Source organism: Vitis vinifera, chromosome 13 (genome assembly GCF_030704535.1).
Source record: "Vitis vinifera cultivar Pinot Noir 40024 chromosome 13, ASM3070453v1".
Lineage (NCBI taxonomy): Eukaryota > Viridiplantae > Streptophyta > Magnoliopsida > Vitales > Vitaceae > Vitis > Vitis vinifera.
Genome location: NC_081817.1, coordinates 6782094 through 6803180, shown reverse-complemented (window position 1 = coordinate 6803180; position 21087 = coordinate 6782094). Strand labels below are relative to the sequence as shown.

The 21087-nt window shown below is 32.7% G+C and overlaps 1 protein-coding gene across 6 annotated transcripts in view; it reads right to left on the bottom strand.

Annotated features, from left to right (window-relative positions):
• LOC100258197 (SNARE-interacting protein KEULE) overlaps positions 1 to 16572 on the bottom strand; it is a 67389-nt gene extending 50817 nt beyond the window's left edge. For 4 of the 6 annotated variants that reach the window (XR_787123.3, XR_009467236.1, XM_010660043.3 and 1 more), the window contains exons 1-3: positions 16174 to 16572; positions 10069 to 10127; positions 351 to 432 (exon numbers count right to left, since the gene is read on the bottom strand). Coding sequence is in view for 3 of the 6 variants with exons in the window: in XM_010660043.3 (XP_010658345.1) it covers positions 351 to 432; positions 10069 to 10127; positions 16174 to 16246 (214 nt within the window). In the remaining 3 variants the exon portion in view is untranslated. Of the gene's footprint in view, positions 1 to 350; positions 433 to 970; positions 1042 to 10068; positions 10128 to 16173 lie in introns of those variants that run through there. The other 2 variants (XR_009467235.1, XM_059741421.1) reach the window with 1 other exon arrangement.
• Positions 16573 to 21087: the final 4515 nt, after the last annotated feature.

Genomic DNA, 21087 nt, shown 5'->3' with positions numbered 1-21087 from the left:
CCATTATGAAGCAGATGATCCCGATTCCAGGATTTTTTTTAATAAATAAATCACTTCAGAGATGTCTTAATGAATCCAAAAGTATTGAAGATGTGTTGCTCATTGACAGAAATTAGTGAAAACAATATGATGCAAGATAGCTAGAATCATTATTTAAAAGAACAAAAAAAAAAGCACATTTGAAAACAGGTGGCCATGAGAATATTGATCTATTGATGCACTGTTTGTTATATTGTACTGTTTCATCACAATGAACAAAGTGGAATTGTTCGGGCAAGAACACCAAACCCGCATTTATGGAGAAAAAGTGGAAATTTAAGCTTTGAGAGAATGGCCTTTGGTTTTCTTACATGAGACTCCTTCCTCTGTGATATCTGCCATCTTGCATGAGTAAGACATTACTTTAATCGTACGTTTGTCCATGATGAGAACCTACAGGTAAGAATGACGACAAGTGACTGAATAGAAAAAAATAAAATTTCAGAAAATAAATCAGCAATATAGAATCCTACTCAAGGAGATTTTAAGAGACAACACATGAGAATGTTAGAAGTCGAAGATTGTAACTGAAGTATATGCTTCAAACAGATTATGAGATTTCTATGTCCATATGGCTTACTAGGGTTGTGCATATCTACAAACATCTGTATTCGAATATATATATATATATATCCACATTAAGTGCATATTTTTCTATGGAAAAGCCCACCAAATTCTTCAGGTCTTCTCCCTCCAATTTTTTGCTCTTCGGATCTGAACTCCAAACCATACACATCCTTCCAAAATAAAAGAAGATTGACTATTTGGGGTTCTGTTTGAAAAATGTAGTGTGAAAAATACTGAACACAACCCAAGGCTCCAACTTCATAGGCATATTCATCAAGCCTTTTTCTTTCTTGTTATGTCCCAAGATTTGTGAGGAAAAATTAAATAAAAAAATAAAAATAAACAACAGAAAATCAGTACACACTGTGGATAGGTTTATGTCAAAATGAATCATTAGCCAAGATTTGAGGGCAAATGATTCTGCTTGGGAACCCAGTCCTGAAAAAGAAAAGAAGAGGAACTTGTGTGAAATCCATAAAATATTATTGTTCTTACTCATCCATGCATAATGAGCAAATTTATGGTTTATAAGATCTATGGAAAAGGTTAGTCTTAGGAAAACAAGGATGTTGTAATAAAATACAAATAAAATGTACATAATCAAATTGTTAAACAACCAATTTTCTTAAAGTTTAAGTTTGCAGGATTTAGATTCACAATATATATCATGCACTCCAACACCCTTCCTTACATGCAACTTCATACTTGCACATGGAGAGACACATAAGCACACACCGCAAAATATACAAACCACAAACAGCCTCCTTTGGCCTTAATAAAGTGAGGAAATAAACATCCAGTGAGGTTCAAACATATAAACTCCTACCAAACAAGACTTTGATTCCATATTAAACAACCAATTTTTCAAAAAGCTTAAGTTTGTAGGATTTGGGTTACCAATACAAATAATTCCAGAAAATAATTAGCTTGTATTGACATTATTATATAAATATATTTATATTGTCTATATTTCTTATTTTAAGTATAAGATCTTCATTTTTCTCAAATAAAAATATTATCATAATTATTAAAAACTTGTGAGATGCAATATAATACTTTTTTTAATGTAAAATGATAGGCATGACCTGCATCTTAGATCTTAACATATCTTGAGACATATATATATATATATATATATATATATATATATATATATATAAACACACACACATTATATAATTAGTGCCATTCATGATACAATAAGTTTTTTAATGAAAAACAAACATTTTATTATCATAGATTAAGTAAATATATAGAAAGATGAGAAATCTTTCCCCTAATCCCTACCACTACATAACTCTAATCAAAAGCAAGAAAAAACTATCTACTATAGATATTAATGGAAATACAAGTCCATAAGTGGTTACAAATACGAACTTAAAAGCTTAAGAGGATAAAAATCCCTTGAAAAAGAAATCAATTGATTGGCTCTTTGTATCACTAACATGTTAGCCACATGGTTAGCTGCTCGAGGAATCCAACTGAAAAAACACCCCAACTCTACAATAATATCAAAAAATTTGTGTCACGATCCATCAAACCTCCACATGCTTCTCTCCTTCCTATTTACCTAGGACTATTGTAGAATTCCACTCTACTAGAAAGCAGGATAAACCATTAATTTTTGCAAGCTTTAGGCTTTCCAGCATTCTTAGACCCACTCCAGTATTCTTAGAGAGTGCTCTTACTAATGTTTCATGATCATCCATAAGTGTTCCTCCAATTTTAAGTTGTCCTAGGTTATGCAAGGTGCATCTATCAAATTCAACTTGATACTGCCTGTTAGAGGAAGCATCCATGTAGGGAGTATCTCCTCAACTAACCTTAGTAGATCTACTTACTAGATTCTAGTCTAGAAGTATAATGCTGAAGAGGGTGTCCACAAATAGTGCACTAGAAAACGCTCAAAGAGCATAAATATATCAAATACCAAACTGTCTCCTGAGAACATTCGTCCTAAAAAATCATCACATTCCTTTCCCTCCACATAGTCCACTCAGTAATATCAAAAGCAAAAGGTGATGTCAAGGCGATAAGACTCTTTTTAGCCTAAAGCGAAAGACGAAAAACAAGGCGATAGCCTGATTATAATAAGGCAATAAAAAATATACATATATTTACCTCTTTGATACTTAACCAATATAAGCATTGTCTTCAATAATCAATACTATTTATTTTTCATCCATCATGATGTCTTATAAAATTAATAAAATACTATATCCCACATCATAAGAAACATCATATTGTTTAGAGATATTCATCCTGTCTAAATGGATATTCTAATTTTTCAGACATCTAAAAAGCAAATAAGAGAATGAACATTCTAGAAAAGCTTTGGGCATCATCATCATAGCCATCATTGAAATTAAAATTATCATCACTTCCATCAATACTAAATCGATAGTCCTCCATCTCATTATCTCTATGATCCATAATATAATATTTCATCTTATACTTTGTTTAATTCAATGTTAGATTGAATGAAATTATAATCTAAGTATGTTTAATCGTAACTCATGGTCAAAAGCAACCGCTTCTATGCCTTAACCTTATCCTAAGGCAATTGCCTAGGCGTTGCCTCTTTAAAGCTGCCTTGCCCAAGTCCTCAAGAGGCAACTTTTATCTGTCTCGCTTGGTCTGATGACCTAGGCAACCTAGACGATCGCCTCTAATAACACTGAGTCCAGTGTTGTCAAAAGCAAAAGGCAATGTCAAGGATATAGCATTCCTTTTAGCCTAAGGCAAATGGCGAAAAACAAGGCGATAGCTTGACTATAGAAAGACAATAAAACCTATACATGTATTTACCTATTCAATACTTCATCCACAGTTATCAAAAAAAAAATTTACCTATTTAATACTTAACCAATATAAGCGTCATCTTCAACAATCAACATTTTTTATTGTTCACCCCTCATGGTATCTTATAAAATTAATAAAATAGTAAGAATTATTCAAAGTGTTAAATATTAGACCCCACATTATAAGAAACATCAAATTGTTTAAAGAAATTCATCCAATCAAAATGCATATTCTAATTTTCTAGACATCCAAAAATCAAAATAAAAAACAAAATATGAGAATAAATGTCCTAAAGAAGCTTTGGACATTATCATAGTCATCACTGAAATTAAAATTGTCATCAATTCCATCAAGACTAGATTGATAGCCCTCCATCTCATTATCACTATGATTGATGATATAATATTTCATCTTATACTTTGTTTAATCTAATGTTAGATTGAATTAAATTACAATCTAAGTATGTTTAATCTTAACCAATGGTCAAAGGCAACCACCTCTACGCCTTACATCTTATCCCAGGGCGACCGCCACATGTCACTTCTTTGAAGTCATCTTGCCTAAGTCTCCAAGAGGCGACTTTCATCAGTCCCGTTTAGCCTGGTGGCCTAAGTGATCCAAGTGATCGCCTTTGATAACACTAATATAGTCTAACAATTAATGTGAGAGAAGCAATACCCCAAAGTTACTTCCCTCATGGAAGACCTCTAAAACCTTAGTGAGCAACAATCAATATCTCCACCACACCCCTAGTTGGAAACCAGTCAATCCCAACAAGTCCAAACAACCTAAGTCATAATGTCAGTACTACTTAAGTAATATTATTATGTACATACATACATACATACATACATATATATATATATATATATATATATATATATATATATATATATATATAGGTTTTGTGATATCTCCTCTTCTACAGCAAATCATTAGTATTAACCTTCATTTTTGCCAACAATCATGGGAAGGCCTTGACTTTGAGTGGGACTTCAAACTCCCAAATAAAATTTGTAGGAGGAAAGGATTTCAAATTGACAGAAACAAAGTGCACTTTAAAGAATGAATTGTTTAGAATAGACTAAAGATTTTTTTTCCTTAATAGGTAAATATTTATTGTATTAATAGTGCCTAACAAAAGAGCGCACTAAAGTATATACGATGTATAGAAAGGCAACACATAACCAAGTGGAGGGGTATACAAAAAACAACCCCCAACCACTACATTTTTTTTTTTTTCCTTCCAATCAGAAACAAGAAATGCATTAATCATGTATAAAGAGTTCATAAGAAGGATAAGGAATCTTTCCCACAAATACACCCCTAATCACTACATAGAGCTTAGCCACTCAACAAAGTCTGACATAGACAAGGAATCAACTCCTATGAACACTCTAGCCTATTCCCAAAAATTATACAAAAATGATTGTTTGAGTGTTTTATCTACTTTTTCTCAAAATTCTCAAGCACTCACCTATTTTTCTCCTTCCATATGGTCCAAAAAAAGACATAAGGGGAGAGTCCATAAGGCTTTCTTCCCCTTACTCCCCACAAAAGTTCCATGCCAACTTAGAAGGGCCTTCCTTACTAAGGAGTGTAATACCCACTCTATTCCAAATAAAGCGAAAAGCAACTACCACAAGATTACTGCTTTTAAGCAATGAAAGAAGATACAACCCACTATTTCTTCTTCTTTTTCTTTTTTGCACATATAGAAACTATTCAAAATCATACGCCCCCTCCTTTTAAGGTGGTTCAAAGTCAATATCCTACCCAAGCAGCTTCCCAATGAAGAAACCGACTCTCTCCAAAGCCCAAGAAATCCAAACAATGTTGGAAGGGAAGGTCTTGATGTTTTGGATGGACAAAGAGGAATAAAGAAATTTAACTAGGAAAAAAAGAAAAAAAAAAAAAAAAAAACCCACCCTTCCAAATCCCTCATACAATTTTATCCTAAATGTTCATGTCAATATATAATGATACAATTGTTTAAAAAAACCTCCACTTCCTAAAACTCCCCCACACATAGAGTTGCCTTGAGAATCGAGAGTTCCAACATCTTTCCCCTTCCTGATCCCACACCTCAACTACCCAGTCATCTTTTGCAATGACTGTAAAAATAAAATAAAATAAAATAAAAGGGAAAAGTCTCCCCAAGGGTTAAATCCCCATACCACTTATCCTTCAAAATTTTCACCCTCCACCCATTGCCTACCTTAAACACGATCCTACTCCTAAAGGTCTCTCACCCACTTCTAATTGTCTTCCACACTCCCATTCCATACCTTTCCCTCACAACTCTAGAGCATTATCCTCCCACTTCTTCACCAAATTTCCTTGTTATCACCTTCTTCCAAAAAAAATCCCTCTTTGTGGTGAACCTCTAATACTATTTACCTAGGAGCCCTTTATTGAGGATAGACAACCTTCTAATTCCCAATCCCCTCTTCCTCGTGTCCATGCCAATTGTCAACCACTTTACTAGATGAGGCTTTTTCTCTAAAGCACTACCCCCTACAAGAATCTCTTTGGATCTTTTCCAACCTTAAGTTAACCTTTCTCGGAATAGCAAAAGTGACAAAATAAATAGGAAGGTTAGATAAGATGCTTTTTGTCAATGTTAGTCTTACCCTTTTTGATAAGTATTGTCTCTTCCACAAAGCAAGATGGTTTTGAAATCTTTTTTCCACCGCATCCCACACTTATCTAAAAGGTGCTCCTAAAGGCATTCTGAGATAACTTGTGGGAAGGGTGCCCACTTTACATCCTAGGACCTTAGCAAGGTTCTCTACATCGATGGTTAATTGCACTAGAATCAATTCACTCTCCTCTTCGTTGATTTTTAGTCCAAAGCTTACCTTAAACCACATAAGATTCAAACTCAAATGCTCCATTTGTAGTCCTACGATTACCTTAACTTCTACCTACTAAAAAGCTTCCTTCCTTAGCCCTATCCAGAATACAAGAAAGAGTCACTATGGCAATAATGAAAAGATATGGAAACAATGGGTATCCCTATCACAAACCTCTATAACTCTTGAAAAAAAACTGATGAAATCCTGTACTCTTAACATTGAGAAGCGAGCCATAGTTAAGCATCATTTAATTCACTTTATCAATTTTAGGTCAAAACCCATTTTCTCTAAAACTGCCAACATGAAGTCCTAATTAACATGATCGAAATCCTTCTTGATAGCCAACTTGAAAATGACCCCACTTATGGGACTCTTCAACCTCGAATCAAACTTCATTTGCTATGAAGACCACATCTAAAATTTGTCTACCTTCTACAAAAGCATGTTGAGGATATCAAAGACAAATCCTCATATCCAGGAAAATGGATGATACATATGTAAAGGCTAAAGTCGACATAATGAGAGTAAATTCCTCAAAGTCATGGTCAAAAAGGTTGCATCAAAAATTGAAATTTCAAGACAAAGGAGAAAAGATAAAATTGAAGACAGAAATGAATTTCTCAACCTCACCACTCCATAAAGATTTGGAAATTGAACACAAAAAGATTGGTCACTCCACCAAATATCTCCCAAACTGGATTTTTTTACCATCACTCATAAAATAACAAGTAAAACACGAGAAGACAAGGAAAAGTTATGTAATGGCCTTCCAAAGACACTGACATCTAACAATAATAATGGCATACCATGTGGTCAATCGATACTCAAAATGATAGGAAAAGTGGGTTTTGACTCATTAATTTGAAAAAATATAGAAAAAAAAACTTGAACTTTTATAAATCAATTTTATCTTCATCAATTTAAAAATATTTTAAAATATATGCATTTTTTCCTAAGTTAGATAATTATTTCCTGAAATACCCTTTACTTGATAATATTAAATAAAATTATCAACAAATTAATCTATCATTTTAATTTGATAAAAGTATCTGACAAATAAATATAATATACATTTTTTATTACATAATATGAGATACAAATCATTGTGGAAATTTTTCTCTAAGATGATAAACAAAATTTTTCTAATTCTCCAATCAATAATGATTTTATATCCTGTATTATATAAATTCACTCATCTTCTCATCTTTTTTTAATAAATTTGAATAAAAATTATGTTAGCTGACATCAACAATAAAATAAGAAATTTTAAAAATTAAAAATATAATTAAAACTAAAATATTTAAAATTTTAAAAAATAAAATATTGACTCTCATTATATTTCCTTTGTCCAAAACTATATTTTCTACTAGTGTGCTTCAGCGAAATGAAAATTAATGTTTTATTTTTATGTTTTTAGCTTTAAAGTTTTTTCAGTTTTAATTGTATTTTTAATTTTTAAAATTTCTTATTTTATTGATCTCAAATCATTCTTATGGTCAATTAGTATTATTAATGTAGTAAGTAAAAAGGTCATTTTAGGAAATAATTATTTGACTTATGAAAAAATGCATGCATTTTAAAATATTTTTAAATGGATGAAGATAAATCTAATTATAAAATTAGTGAGTCAAAACGCACTTTTCCCTAAAATAATCTTATATCATAAAGTGTTGCTCTCCCTAAGGAACCTCTACAACCACTTACCTAAAAGGGCCATATTCCTAAAGACTATCTTCCCTATACCCCAAACCCCCCTCACTCTTTGGCTCACACACTTGATCCCAACCCAAAAAATGTTATCTTCCCTACCCTAAAGCTTGACCACAAAAGGTCTCTCAGTAATCTCTCAATCCAATTAGCCACTTTAGCTCAAGTTTTAAAAATAGATAAAAAATAAAAATAAAAGGCAATACAAAACAAGCATGAATGGACTAGGGTTATTCTTGACCTTTGATCTTTAGTATTGGCTAGCAAAGCAGTAGTGGCAGAGGTTGAGTTGGTAAGCTAGCTCATAGGGTTGGTAGTTGGATGTGCTAAGGCCGCTTATTCTTTCGCGTTAGGAGCAATATGCAGCTAGGAATAAAAACCTAGGTGTTTTAATAAGCAGCATAAAAGGGATCACTTTACAAAAAGTCCTAAGGGGCCACCAATGGTGAGATAGACAAATGGTAGTATCATGTCTCCCTCTACTCCACTTAGGGCAATTCCTGTTCTTCTCTTTCTTCCCAGGCAAGCACCACCTAAGGGCAAGTGAGCTTCCAACCATCTAACCACCAAGAAATTTTATCCATAACTAGATCCCAAAAAGAGATAGCTTTAAGGCTCCCCACCCCACCCCACCCCACCCAAAGGAAGGCCAAGATAAGATAAAGGCTAATAAAAAACCGTACATTCTAAAGTGGCAACCAAATTAAGACATGGGCCTTAACTTACATTGATGCCTAATAAGGTACTCTTACCTAGATTTATCTTTAATCCTAAAATTTACCCAAACACCAACAAAATGGTCTTAAGACTTTGCAACTCGTTTGAACAAACTCTTAAGAAGAATATGGTGTCATTAGCAAACTCTAGATGAGTCACCCCCGTCTTACTTTCTACCTACTAAGAATCCCTCAAAGATATACCACATTGCTCTACTTTCAACATTAGTATACACAACACAACTACCACAATGATAAAGAGAAATAGAGAAAGTGGATCACCATGCCTTAAACCCCTACTACCATACACAATATAATACACGTTAGACAATTTGGAATCTTAAAACTAAACCCATGAGGCTACCACAAGGCTACAATTTGCAGACCTCCATAAGTGCTAGTTCCTCTATTACAAGTGCCATCAATGATACACCTAAATGAAAAAATGAAGTTGCAAACTACAAAAATATAGGGATTTATGCCTCTTATAAATTTAACCAATTTTGTATAAGTTGTAGCCACCGGATAGATATATAAAATAAGTTACCATCGTAAGACATGAAGTGCAAGGGTTGGGGATCACCAATGTCCATTCAATGTTCACCTCAAATCAACTTCAATTGAGCAAATCCATATACTTGATCACATTCATTTTTCACATGGTTTCTAAGAATGGGGCAAACCTAATATTAGCAATAGAACTATTCCATTCTCACAAATTTTTAGGAATTTAGCCACAACAAATAATCAATAGCCCTTACTTGTGTTCTATATAGCAGTGCCTGAAGTAGTTTGATTCAACAAACTTAGATTAAAAGGGTGAGTAAACCTAAGATTAGCATTCATTTCTTTTGCATTCACTTGTAGCATACCAGTAATCAAGGGATTCACATAATTGTTTTATCTCCTGCACATTCGCAGGATTTCTTTTTTTTTTTATTAGTGACAATACATTCATAGAATTGGAATGGTATATACAAAGATGGATAAGCGTGGAGACTTCTAAGAGAAACTGTCACTATATTCAATTCCCACAATGATGATGTTTTTGCAAAGTCAAACATGGATGTAGAAGATACATCATGGTGGAGATTCATTGTAGTGATCATTACCATTTTTTCCATGAGATAGTGATAATTATCATTAGTGAAAGGGACCATGTATAATTAGTGTTTTATCCTCTCATGCTAAAGCTTATAAAGCACTAATGAATAAATAAATTGCATGTACTAGAATCTGACTTCCAGGACAATTTAAAATTTTCTAAAAGTAAAGGAAAAAAAAGCGTAGGTTTTAAAATATTCAAGATAGGTATCAAGCAGCAAAGTACAATGGTAATCAAAACATCACAAACAACATTGCAATCAATTTGTAGATACCTTCCAAGTTGATTTTGAATCCCCTGTTTTTGCTGATCGAAGCATTTCATGCAATAAGCCTGACCATATACATCCAAATCCAAAATAATGAAAAATATTAGGCACTGTCAAAAATCAATCAGTTTGCTATAGTGAAATGAAGTTGAAGCATCAGCAGTTCATTAAATAATGAAATAAAAATAAAATGAAATGAAAAATATGCAGGAAACAAGACTGATGATCAATAATAAAGCATCCAAAGGAAAATTCACAAAGGAACCTGTTTTCCATCAAGGAAAGAAGGAAGAGATGTATCAACATAAATCTCAAATCACCTAAATTTCAAAGTACTCAAAAGATTTCAGATAAGCAAGCAACTCCATCAAAAAATTAAATGCAGGATTTAAAGAAATTTTTTCCTTTCACTTGTCGTAAGGTGCTATTTGTATACTCCATGTGTACTTTGATGCACCTTTTTCAAGTTCTTTTAATAAAAACTCTTTTTACATATCAAAAAAAAAATATTTAAAGAAAATTTCAATAGGGGAGAGGGTCACATAGTTTGGACAGATAGGATGTGGCATGTTGAGGAGACTAGAGGAGGATTGGATGCTAGAAACCTTTTGGTACTAAATAAGGTGTTGCTCAACAAATGATCATGGAGATTCATTCACTTGCAAGTGGAAGAGCATGGGAAGGACGGTTATTTCAAAAAAGTATGGAGAAATGTCGAAGGATTGATGTTCAAGGGTTGATAGGGGGTTTTTGACAGTTGCTCAATTTTTGCATCCTTGAGAAGGATTGAAGCAAGTTTTAAAATGAGAATTAAGTCATTAAATTGAGCATGAAATTGATTTAATAGCCTAAGTTGGCAAAAGCATTTTGTAAACGCATTCCCACTAACGTTGATTAGAAGTACGTTATCTAGCATGCAATGTACTTTATGTCTCCATTCCAGATATTGAGGATTGTGCATTTAAGGTTGGAAAAAATTCAAAAGAACTTTCTTTGGGGAGGTGGAACCTTAGAAAGTAAGCCTCATTTGGTGAAGTGAGCTACCATATGCTCTAACAGAAGGAAGGGGGATCTAGGTGTTAGGCACCTTCATTCACTTAACAAGGCCATCCTTTGTAAGTGGAATTGGTGTTATGTTTCAAAAAGGAAGGCCTTTTGGAGACAAATTATTTGCAGTAAATATGGGGATATGGAAAGGGTTGGTGCTCTAAGGAAGCGAGAGGCAACTATAGCATTGGGTTATGGAAGGCCATAAGGAAGTTGTGGGATTTAGTTAGTTGTAGATTGTCCTTTTCGGTGAGCAATGGGAAAAGGATTAAGTTTTGGAAAGATAAATAGTATGGAGATAAGTCGTTAAATGTTTATTTTCCCTCCTTATTTGCCTTAACTAGCTCCAAAGAGGCTTGGGTGGTGGACTTGTGGCAACATTCTAATGAAAGGGGTGTTTGGAATCCTAACTTCTTGAGGCCTCAACAATTGGGAGATTATTATTGTGGAGAGCTTTTTGGCAAGACTACAAGATAAGGTGATAGTTGAGGGTAGAGAGGATAAGGTATTGGGTGGAATCGAAGAGTGTAACGTTCTTTGTTAAATCCCTTTATGCTAGCCTTGAGATAGGAAGTTTTGTGCAGTTCCCAATTGGTGTTGTGTGAAACACATGGGTTCCACCTAAGGTGAGCTTTTTTGCGTGGGAGGCAACTTGGGGGAAAGCTTTGACTCTCAACCAGCTTCAAAGGAGGGGTTGGTCTTTGGCCTATCGATGCTTCCTATGTCAAGGTCATGAGGAGTCAATTGACCACATCCTTTTGCATTGTGGCAAGACAAAGGTGTTGTGGGAGCTATTGTTCTCTCTTTTCACGGTTTATTGGGTGATGCAGTCCACTGTTAGAGAGACTTTGATAGGTTGGCATGGCAATATCTTTATGCCTTTTTTAGAAATATTTGGAAAGAGAGAAATAGAAGATCTTTTGAGAATATGGAGCTTTCTACCCAAAAGCTGAAATTTTTGTTTTTATGTAACTTGTTAAGCTAAACCAAACTACTTATAAGTAAAAGATCGATGTTCATAGTTGATTTCATTGATTAGTTGGGGTCAGTCTGAGGAATGGAGTAGTTTTTTGTTTTCTCTTCCTTTTTTTGGTGATCGTTGTATACATTGTGTGTACTTTGGTGCGCCTCTTTTTAGCGCTTTTCAATACTATTTTCATTTACTGATCAAAAAGAAAAAAGAAAATTGGTTTGGAGACATAGAAGGCTAGAAGCACATCAGTGGAGAATGAACGGGAAGAAACCAAATCCACTCCAACAGATTCCATTTTCACATGTGTGCATCATAACTGCATAGACTGAGTGTAGGCATAGTTGCACACAATTCTGCTAGAGCAGACCCCACTTCTGCATGAGCAGAAAATCCACTGACCTGACTAAGCATATGAGAAACAAATTTGCTTAACAATATTTTCAAGTTGCACAAGCTTCTGTAGAATAATCAACAGGAGCAAAAATTATAAGTACACATTTGGATTCTCACCTGGGTGTAGCATCTCTCATGACCATTGATGATCTTGAAGCCTAATTTGGATCAAGCTCTATGCCATCCAAGTGTCCTAGTCTCAAGTTTTTAGATTTTTGAAAATAACAAATCAGGTGTGAAAAGAGAGGGAAATTTCATTTTTGCTTTTTCTTCTTCATCTTCTTCTCTATTTTCTTTGCTTTGATTTGCAGATTTCTTGGGTTAATTGTTCCCGGAAGAATTAAACCTTCATAGCTAGGGCTTAGGGTGAGGTTATAGACCTTTAAGACAAGTGAGATTGTACTTGATTTTAAGTGAATAAAGAAAATCAAGGTTTCTATAATTATTCTCAATTAATTCTGGCGTAGTTTGAGTGAGGCATCCTTTGTTTCAGTATTTTCTACATTGTTGATATATCGAATTCTTTGGTCATTGATATGAAGGGTCAATTAAGCTAAAATTGAGATAGAATTGGAGAGTGGTTAGCTCCTAATTTGATTAAATGAGAGCCTCACCAAATTTGACTAGGCAAGTGGTTGTAGAGGCTTGATAGGAAAAGCAACACTTTATAGTATAGGATCATAATAAGCATCTATGGGTTTCACTCTAATGGTTGATATGCAAACATAACTAATGCCCTTGGAAAGCTATTGCTTAGGTTTTCTTTATTCTTCTAATTTTATTCGTTTCTTTGTGGGGGATGATACAAAAATTCATTTTTGAGAGGATTTATGATTAGGTGATCAACATCTCAAGCTTTAGTTTTCAAATCCTTTCAAGTTTTCAAGGACTAGGGATCTTTCTATTTCTTCTATTCCAGCTCCTTCCTCTACCTCTCCTCCTTGAAATGTCAATTTCCATTAAAATCATTCTCATCCAGAACTTAACAAGTTAACAATTCTCCTTTCCTCCTCATTACATTTGTACCTTTTACCTTCCTTTCTACATGTGAGGGTTTGGTCATGAGCATCTTTAGGCTTTTCTCAGTGAGCTCATTGTTTTTAAAATCTCTTTTGACTCTTCCATATCTACTCCTTTCACTCTTGCCTTGTCTAGGAAGTCAAAAGATCTACATAAGACTAAGACTTTTACTTAAATTGTGATTGATAAGAAGGTTAATACCAATGATATGTTTTATTATTCAGTGGTGAAACTATTTCGTTTACAACAAATAAATATATAAATATATATAAGTACACACACACGCGCGCATATATATATATCCTCTAATTTCTTTCCAAACTCTATAAAGGAGGTTCTTAGTAGTTGGAAAGGCTCTTTTGTGGGGAGAAAAAGGAAAAAAGTGTGGAAATCCATTCCGTTATTCATTTTCTGGACTATATGGAAGGAGAGGAATAGGCTAGCTTTTAAGGAGGGAGTGTTGGCTTTTCAGAAATTAAAAACTTCATTCGTATACATTATTTGGGGTTGGGCTAAAGTGTACATTGATATGGAGTCGAATCCCCTAATAGGTTTCTTGGAGTGGTTAGCCTCTAAATAGGGTTTGGGTTGTGTTGTTTTTTGTTTGAGGGGGTGGTAGCCTCGTATACTTCCTGTATGCCTTGAGGCTTCTTTGCCTTTTTATATATATATATATTGCTTGCTTATCAAAAAATAGATATATATATATATATATATCCTCTAATTCAGCTCATTCATTAGCAGGACCTGAATCTTCTCCCTATTAATTTGTCATTAATAGTCCTAAAACCCTAGTTTTTCCCAATTGTTGATTTTCCCTTATTTTAGTTCAAATTTATTTGCTTTCAATTGTTGCTTTCTTGTTTCTTATAGTCTTTGCCTTCTCCATCCCTTGTCCATATTCTTCTCTTCTTCATCCTAATTGTATTCTTCTTCCCAATCAAATCCCTATGAAGACGACATCCGGCTCATTAGAGTATTTCTAGAACACTCTTACACTTGGGAGTACAATTAGGGTTTGTGTTAGTTTTAGTTGTAACTTTTGGAAATTCATAAGCCAATAGTGGGAGAATTTTGCATGAGAACTAGCATTTCCATCATAATTGCTTGTGGAAAAAATTTTGGAGAAGTGTGTAGGGAAGATGCCTTTAAGGGATTATTTTCTGACCTTGTTCAATCTAATATGCCACGAAGATGCTCAAGTGGTGGACCATTGAGATATAGATGCTAGGACAAGGGCTTGTTAGAACCTTGGGTTCAAATAGAGTTTCTTCCATTAAGAGATGGAGATGATCGAGGAGTTTTTACAACTTTTGAATTCAATGATCTTCCATGTCAACTATAAATGATATGTTGGTGTGGAACACATGCAAGAAAAGTATTGTTTGGCTAAGGTCCTACTACAAGTCATGCACAAACATTGCCTAGATTTGGGCTTCCGAATCGTAGCCCAAGGGTAATTTCCTTGCTTTGGAGATGGTTATGAGGAAAATGTTTATAGTTGATCATCTGATGAGAAGAGGTTGGACTATGGTAAATAAGTTTTGTAAATAAAAGTAGAAGAGTTGGTCAACCATATTCCCATTTATTGCAAGTGGTCATCCAATTTATGGTCTTTGGTGTCCCTCATAAGGTCAAGATGTTCACATGGATGCATGAAAATTTTGTGGGTCAAGGTAGAAAATGTTTAGGAAAGATTACATTTGTATGTTTATTCTATAAAATTTAGAAAAAGATTAGTAGAGAATTTTTTAAGGTTCCACTGCTCAAGTCATACAGTTGGGAAAGAAAATTTAGAAAGAGATGAATCAAAGAACTTTTTAAGGTTCAAATCATACATTGTTGGCAATGAAAGACTTATTCTTGAAGTCCCTGCTTGCCTAGCCAAACAGCCCTAAGGGGGGCATTAACCGTCATTGCTAAGTTCAGTTGATAGTTTATATATAGAATAGCAAGGGATGAGTGTTTTCCTTTTGGCCTTGGTGCATGTTGTATGTTTCTTGTGTACCAGGGTTGTGCCACCCTTCTTATTAGGCAGTTAGGAACTTTACTTGATGCATGCTAATCCAATTTGCCAATTGGGAAAAAGAATGGGAAAGAAAAATAAAGGCACAGCTTTAGAAGTAGTATTGTTCAGTCTGATGCATGGTGTCCTTCCTACTATTTCTTGTTCGACCATCAGTGATTTACTAATTTATTGAGGAAACGTCCCCCACCACATGAGTTTGGAAATATCACCGGTGTCTCATCTACGGTTTTAAAAAGCATTAGCATTACAGAAAATGACTCGGCCAAAATGCAGAATACTACCATCCAATTAGAACATGAAAACCACCAACCCTAGTGCGTCAAATTGTCAAAATGGGGTTAGAATTGGCCCGGGTCCTTTTTTTCCTCGACCTTTTTTCTAACACTTTTTAGGCTAAAGGTAGAAGTTCCAAGTAAAGCATCATCAGACAATCTCAAATTGCAGCAATCCACCTAAACGCTCCAATACATCAAATTCATAACCCACATCAACTACCTAAATGCATCAAATTCAGCCATGCATAACAGAGAAAATAAGAATACTCCACAACTTAAATTCAGAAGAATTCACACAAAGCTTATTTGCTGAACTGAAAACATCAATCAAAACAAAACTGATCCGGCAATTGAAAGGAGGAGAGAGAACTCACGTTCACGGCTGATTTGCCTGAAGTTCCTGTAATCACCGCCCACAGACGACGCGTCAGAATCGGACAAAGACATGGTTGGAGGCTCCGATTCGAGCCCGAAAATGAAAATCTGGCGGATCGCAGTGGCCGAATACGAGTAAAGAGGGGAAATGGGGTTTCTCTCGAGAAAGCTAAATTGCAAGTAGAAAAAAAATGAAAATGAAAAAGGTGATGACGTGTTGACTGGCGAAGCTTCAACCGGTGCCGAACCGGACACGGGGGGCGAAACCGATCGGGCGGTTCTGGGACCTTCTTAGAGCGTTTTGACGCCGCCGTCGATGGATTTGAAGTTACTGTCTTGGCCTTCGCCTTCGTCCACCTTTCAGCATTATACGCGTGGAGCCCACCGGCTGTTGGCTGGGCTTAAGTGGAAAGGAAACTTCGTTTCTTGGTTGATTTAATAGAAATAATGCCACGTATGCAAAAGTTTGTGTTTGGAGTTGTGCATTTGACAAATACAAGGTCAAATTCCCACAATTTTTGGATTAGATACTTTCGCTGCTGAATTTTTTTAATTTTTTTGTTGCGTCAAGAAACTCATTCTTTATCTGTCGGCTAATAATTTTATTCCAATATAAAATATAATATTCATGATGGGTGATTGAATAAGAAATAGTTGAAAATAACTTGAAAAATAAAATTATTTTAAATATATTTTTATTTATTTATTCATCATGTACTCAATTATTATTATTTTTTTTTTATCATTCAATTTTCAACTTATTCTAAATGAATGTTTGATAAACCAATTTAATAACTTAAAATAATTTAACAATTTAATTTAAATCATAAAGTAAATCAGATATATTTGATAAAATAATTTAATTATATGATTTAAAGTAAAAAAATAATTTTAAGTAATAAGCAAAAATAATTAACTTATTTTTAAGTTCATATATTTATTTTATATTTTTATCTTCGTTTATCATAATTACTTCAATTATCTTTTTTGTTACTCCACAGCCTTTGTTGTTACTCGATCTTCTTTGTATCAATTATAATTTATGATAATAAATATGTAATTTGATAGTTTAGAATAAATTTTAGGTTAATTTTATAAAACAACTCTAATAATTAAAAGCAAGAATTAGGGTGCTATTTGTTTTTTTTATTTAATTCTAAATATAACTTAAGACTAAATAGTGTTCAAAAGTGTTAAATATTAAGTTATTAGTTTTGATAATATTTAATTTTATTAAGTATTAAAAAGTAAAAAAAAAAATCAACACATTATTTTTTTTATTTAGAAAAATTCAAATAAATTTTTTTATTTAACCAAAAATTTATAATAAATCATGAAAAAATAAAAAATAAATAACTTAAAATCTGAAAATAAATTGTTTTCAGTAAAAAAAACTAAAAGAACAAATATTTTTTAAGTAATAAACTTTTAAGTAAAAAATTGAAGTATAATTTAATTTAAAGTCAACTTAAATCATTAAATAATATTACAAATTTGTAATATGTCAAGTAATGCAGCACTACATTGAGCCAAAATGCTTTGTTTCTGTTTCCGGTGCTGCATATATTCAAAAGCCAAATCATAAGAAGGAAACCAAGGAATGGAGCACGATGGGTCACTTCATGGAGTTCCCTGTATCATCCCTATGACTTGGAATCCACATCCCCACCACAAGCCTTCGCTGATGATGGAGTCCTGTGCATGAGTCTTCCCGAGCCAATTTCCCATGAATTGAAATTGATTCATTTTTGTCGATTTTAAGGTGAAGTTGTAGCGCCCTCCTCTCCACACAATAGATATTGTTGGTTTTAAATTTTTTTTTTTTTTTTCATACTTTCACTTTTTCATAATTATTGATTTTAATTATTTAAAGACACTTTAAATATAAATAATAATAATAATAATAATAACAATAACAATAATAATAATTATCTTCTTTAATTAAAAATATTAAACATTTTAATTAAGAAAAAAATTTATTTCCTAAATCTCAACTGTGATGGTCGGTTAAGTTCATAATAATAATTATCTTCTTTAATTAAAAACATTAAACATTTTAGCCAATAACAAAATTTATATCTTAAATCTCAATTTTGATTTAGATCAATTAAATTCATAAGCAAAAAGTTAAAATCATATTCATCAATGGTGACTTTCACATGAAAATTTAAAATTTTAAAAATATAAACAATAAAATAATAGGACAATATAATAAGATTTATAAAATAAATAAATATTTTATTTAGTAATAATATAGAAAATTTTATATTCTAAATCTCTAAATTTGTTCATCATATATTTATTTTTATATTAAATTTATTATCATTAATTATTTATTATATATTATTATTTTATTTTTAAAATGTTCATAAATAATTAAAATCGATAAATATAAAAAGATTAAATATTAAAAAAAATTGAAATTAAAAAGATTTCATAAGCTAACATATTCTTAAAAAAAAAAAAGAAAAAAAAAGGCAAACCAAAAGAAGACGTGGATATTATGGAAAAGGAAAAAAAAACAAGAAAAGTCATGTGGTTTGTTGATTGCCACTTGTCAAAGTTATTTTTTTATTAGAAAAAATATTGATGGTGATGAGTTCATTCATCTTGTCAAAGTAAAACAAAAAACAAAAAACAAAAATAAAAAAAAAAACAAAAAAAAGGAAAAATTTGTGATAATTGGCTATAGGTGAGAGGAGGGTTTGAGTGTAAGTTTAGAATATTGATTTTATTATTATTATTTTTTGAATTCATATTTTGAGGGTTATTTTCCCCAAAACTAATAGCTTTTGAAAATCAAAAGTCAAAGTTCTAAAAAATGTCATTTTTGTTAAATGAAACATGACTACATGATTCTCCCTATATAATTTTAGTACCATTTATCTTTGATTGATATAGGATGTTACATTCACCATTTATATACACATAATATTCTTTTGTATCTCACGAGATTGTGAGACCACTTAAATAGACAAATACAATTTATAATTTTTTTCTTAATTGTATAGATGTTTTTTAAAACTATAAGAGCACGTTAGATTAAAAAAGGACAATATATATATATGGTAGGGAGAAGGTTATTCAACATATACATAAAATGGAGTAGGTTGTTCTAAATGGTACCAAAGTTTATTGCTAACTTCAATGTGGAGTTGTACTTGTCTAATCTTGCAAAATGTGTTTGTTTATCTTAGTAGTCTCATAATTTTGTATCAGGATAAATATGATATCACACATCAAATAAGAAAAATTATTGACATTATCTATATAGTGGGTTTATCTTAATTGTATAAATACATTTTAAAGACATAAAGGGTTCATCGGGTCCAAAGCAAATAATTTTACATGAAAGAGAGTAGACTATTACAATTTATATGAGTGTTAGGATAAAGCTTTAAATGTATGACATGATATAACAAATTTGGAATTCGTTATTTAATAATATTCCAGTTTATTTTTATCTATCATTGTTCCATGTATTGCATTTTATAAGCATTCTCTCCAATATCTTTTGCATTACACGTGACTTGGGTGCAATAAAAGTTGCACGAAAGATAAAAGTTATAGGTTCCTTACAAGTAAATAAATTGTTCACAATTGGTTTTAAACTATAGTGCATTACCTTTTAATTCAAGGGATAGTTGGTTTTCGGTCATCAAGATGGGTTTCTCATGGTGTGTATGCTAATGTGTGTATGGTTACACATTAGACAAGACATTGTGAGTCATGATATAAGACTATCAAATAGTCATGACTTCACCGAGTTGTTTTATTATATTGTTTATTGTTAGCCCAAGTGTTTTCCTAATCATGTTTTGATGATAACAAATCATGATTAAGTTACTAATTGGTTTGGATTATAAAGAATTTCAGGTATTAGTTTGGAAATTCATCAAATGACCTAATGGATGCAAGATCAAGACATTTGGAAGACCTTTAATCATAGGAAACATATGTAAAATGAATGCATTGGTGCACTTAGGATTTACATATCATTTCATGCATCTTTGAAAAACTCAGTTTATGTTTTAAAGTTACATTTCCATCAAAATTGAGATCTATCAAATGAACCTTAAGCAAAACATTTCAAAATTGACATATAATTTTACTTAAAGACCTTGCCTAAATACTAAAAGCAAAAAAACTAGAAAAATATAGGTTTTCGGGTCAAAAATGGTGAACCGGTCAAGGCACTGGCCAATCCGGCTCAATCAGTTAGGATACTGATCAATCGGTTGCCCCTTCTCGGTCGAGGTTCGATTGAGAGGTGAAAAAAATACTCTCTCTCTCTCTCTCTCTCTCTTCCAGTAGCCTTTTTTTCCCAATCGAAGGTAACAGTCACCTGTTAAGCATTAAATGCTCCAACGACTAATGAACCGGTCAATCCCCAACTCAACCGGTTGAGGCTGCTTTTTGGTTTTTGGCTCCCTAGATTAGAAATCTATAAATAAAGAGCTCCACTTCATTTATAAGCAAAATAACGTATGCATTTATTTGTTCACCTACTTGTTTTTGCATTAAAAGCTCTCATTTTTTTTTAGTGCATTAAATCTCTATTTGCATACTCTTTAGTGCATCTTTGTGATTCATCCTAGACTTGAGTTGTATTTGAGCCATTGTTGAGCTAGGCTGAGAGACTTAAACATCTTATTGAGTGATAAAGCCTTCAAGTGAGTTGAGACTTGAAGAGATTGTGTAAGAGCCCATTAGAGCCGGAATCCAAGTGTAAAGGTAATTAGAAGCTTGATTGAAGTTTTAAGTTAGTGAAACCCTCACTCGGTTAAGAGCTTAAGGAGAGTGGACGTAGGTAAGAAAGTGTCGAATCATTATAAAATTTGAGTTTGATTTCTCGCACCTTATCTTTTTATATTTGCTCCTCTTGTGCTTAAATATGTTATGTTTAAAAAAAG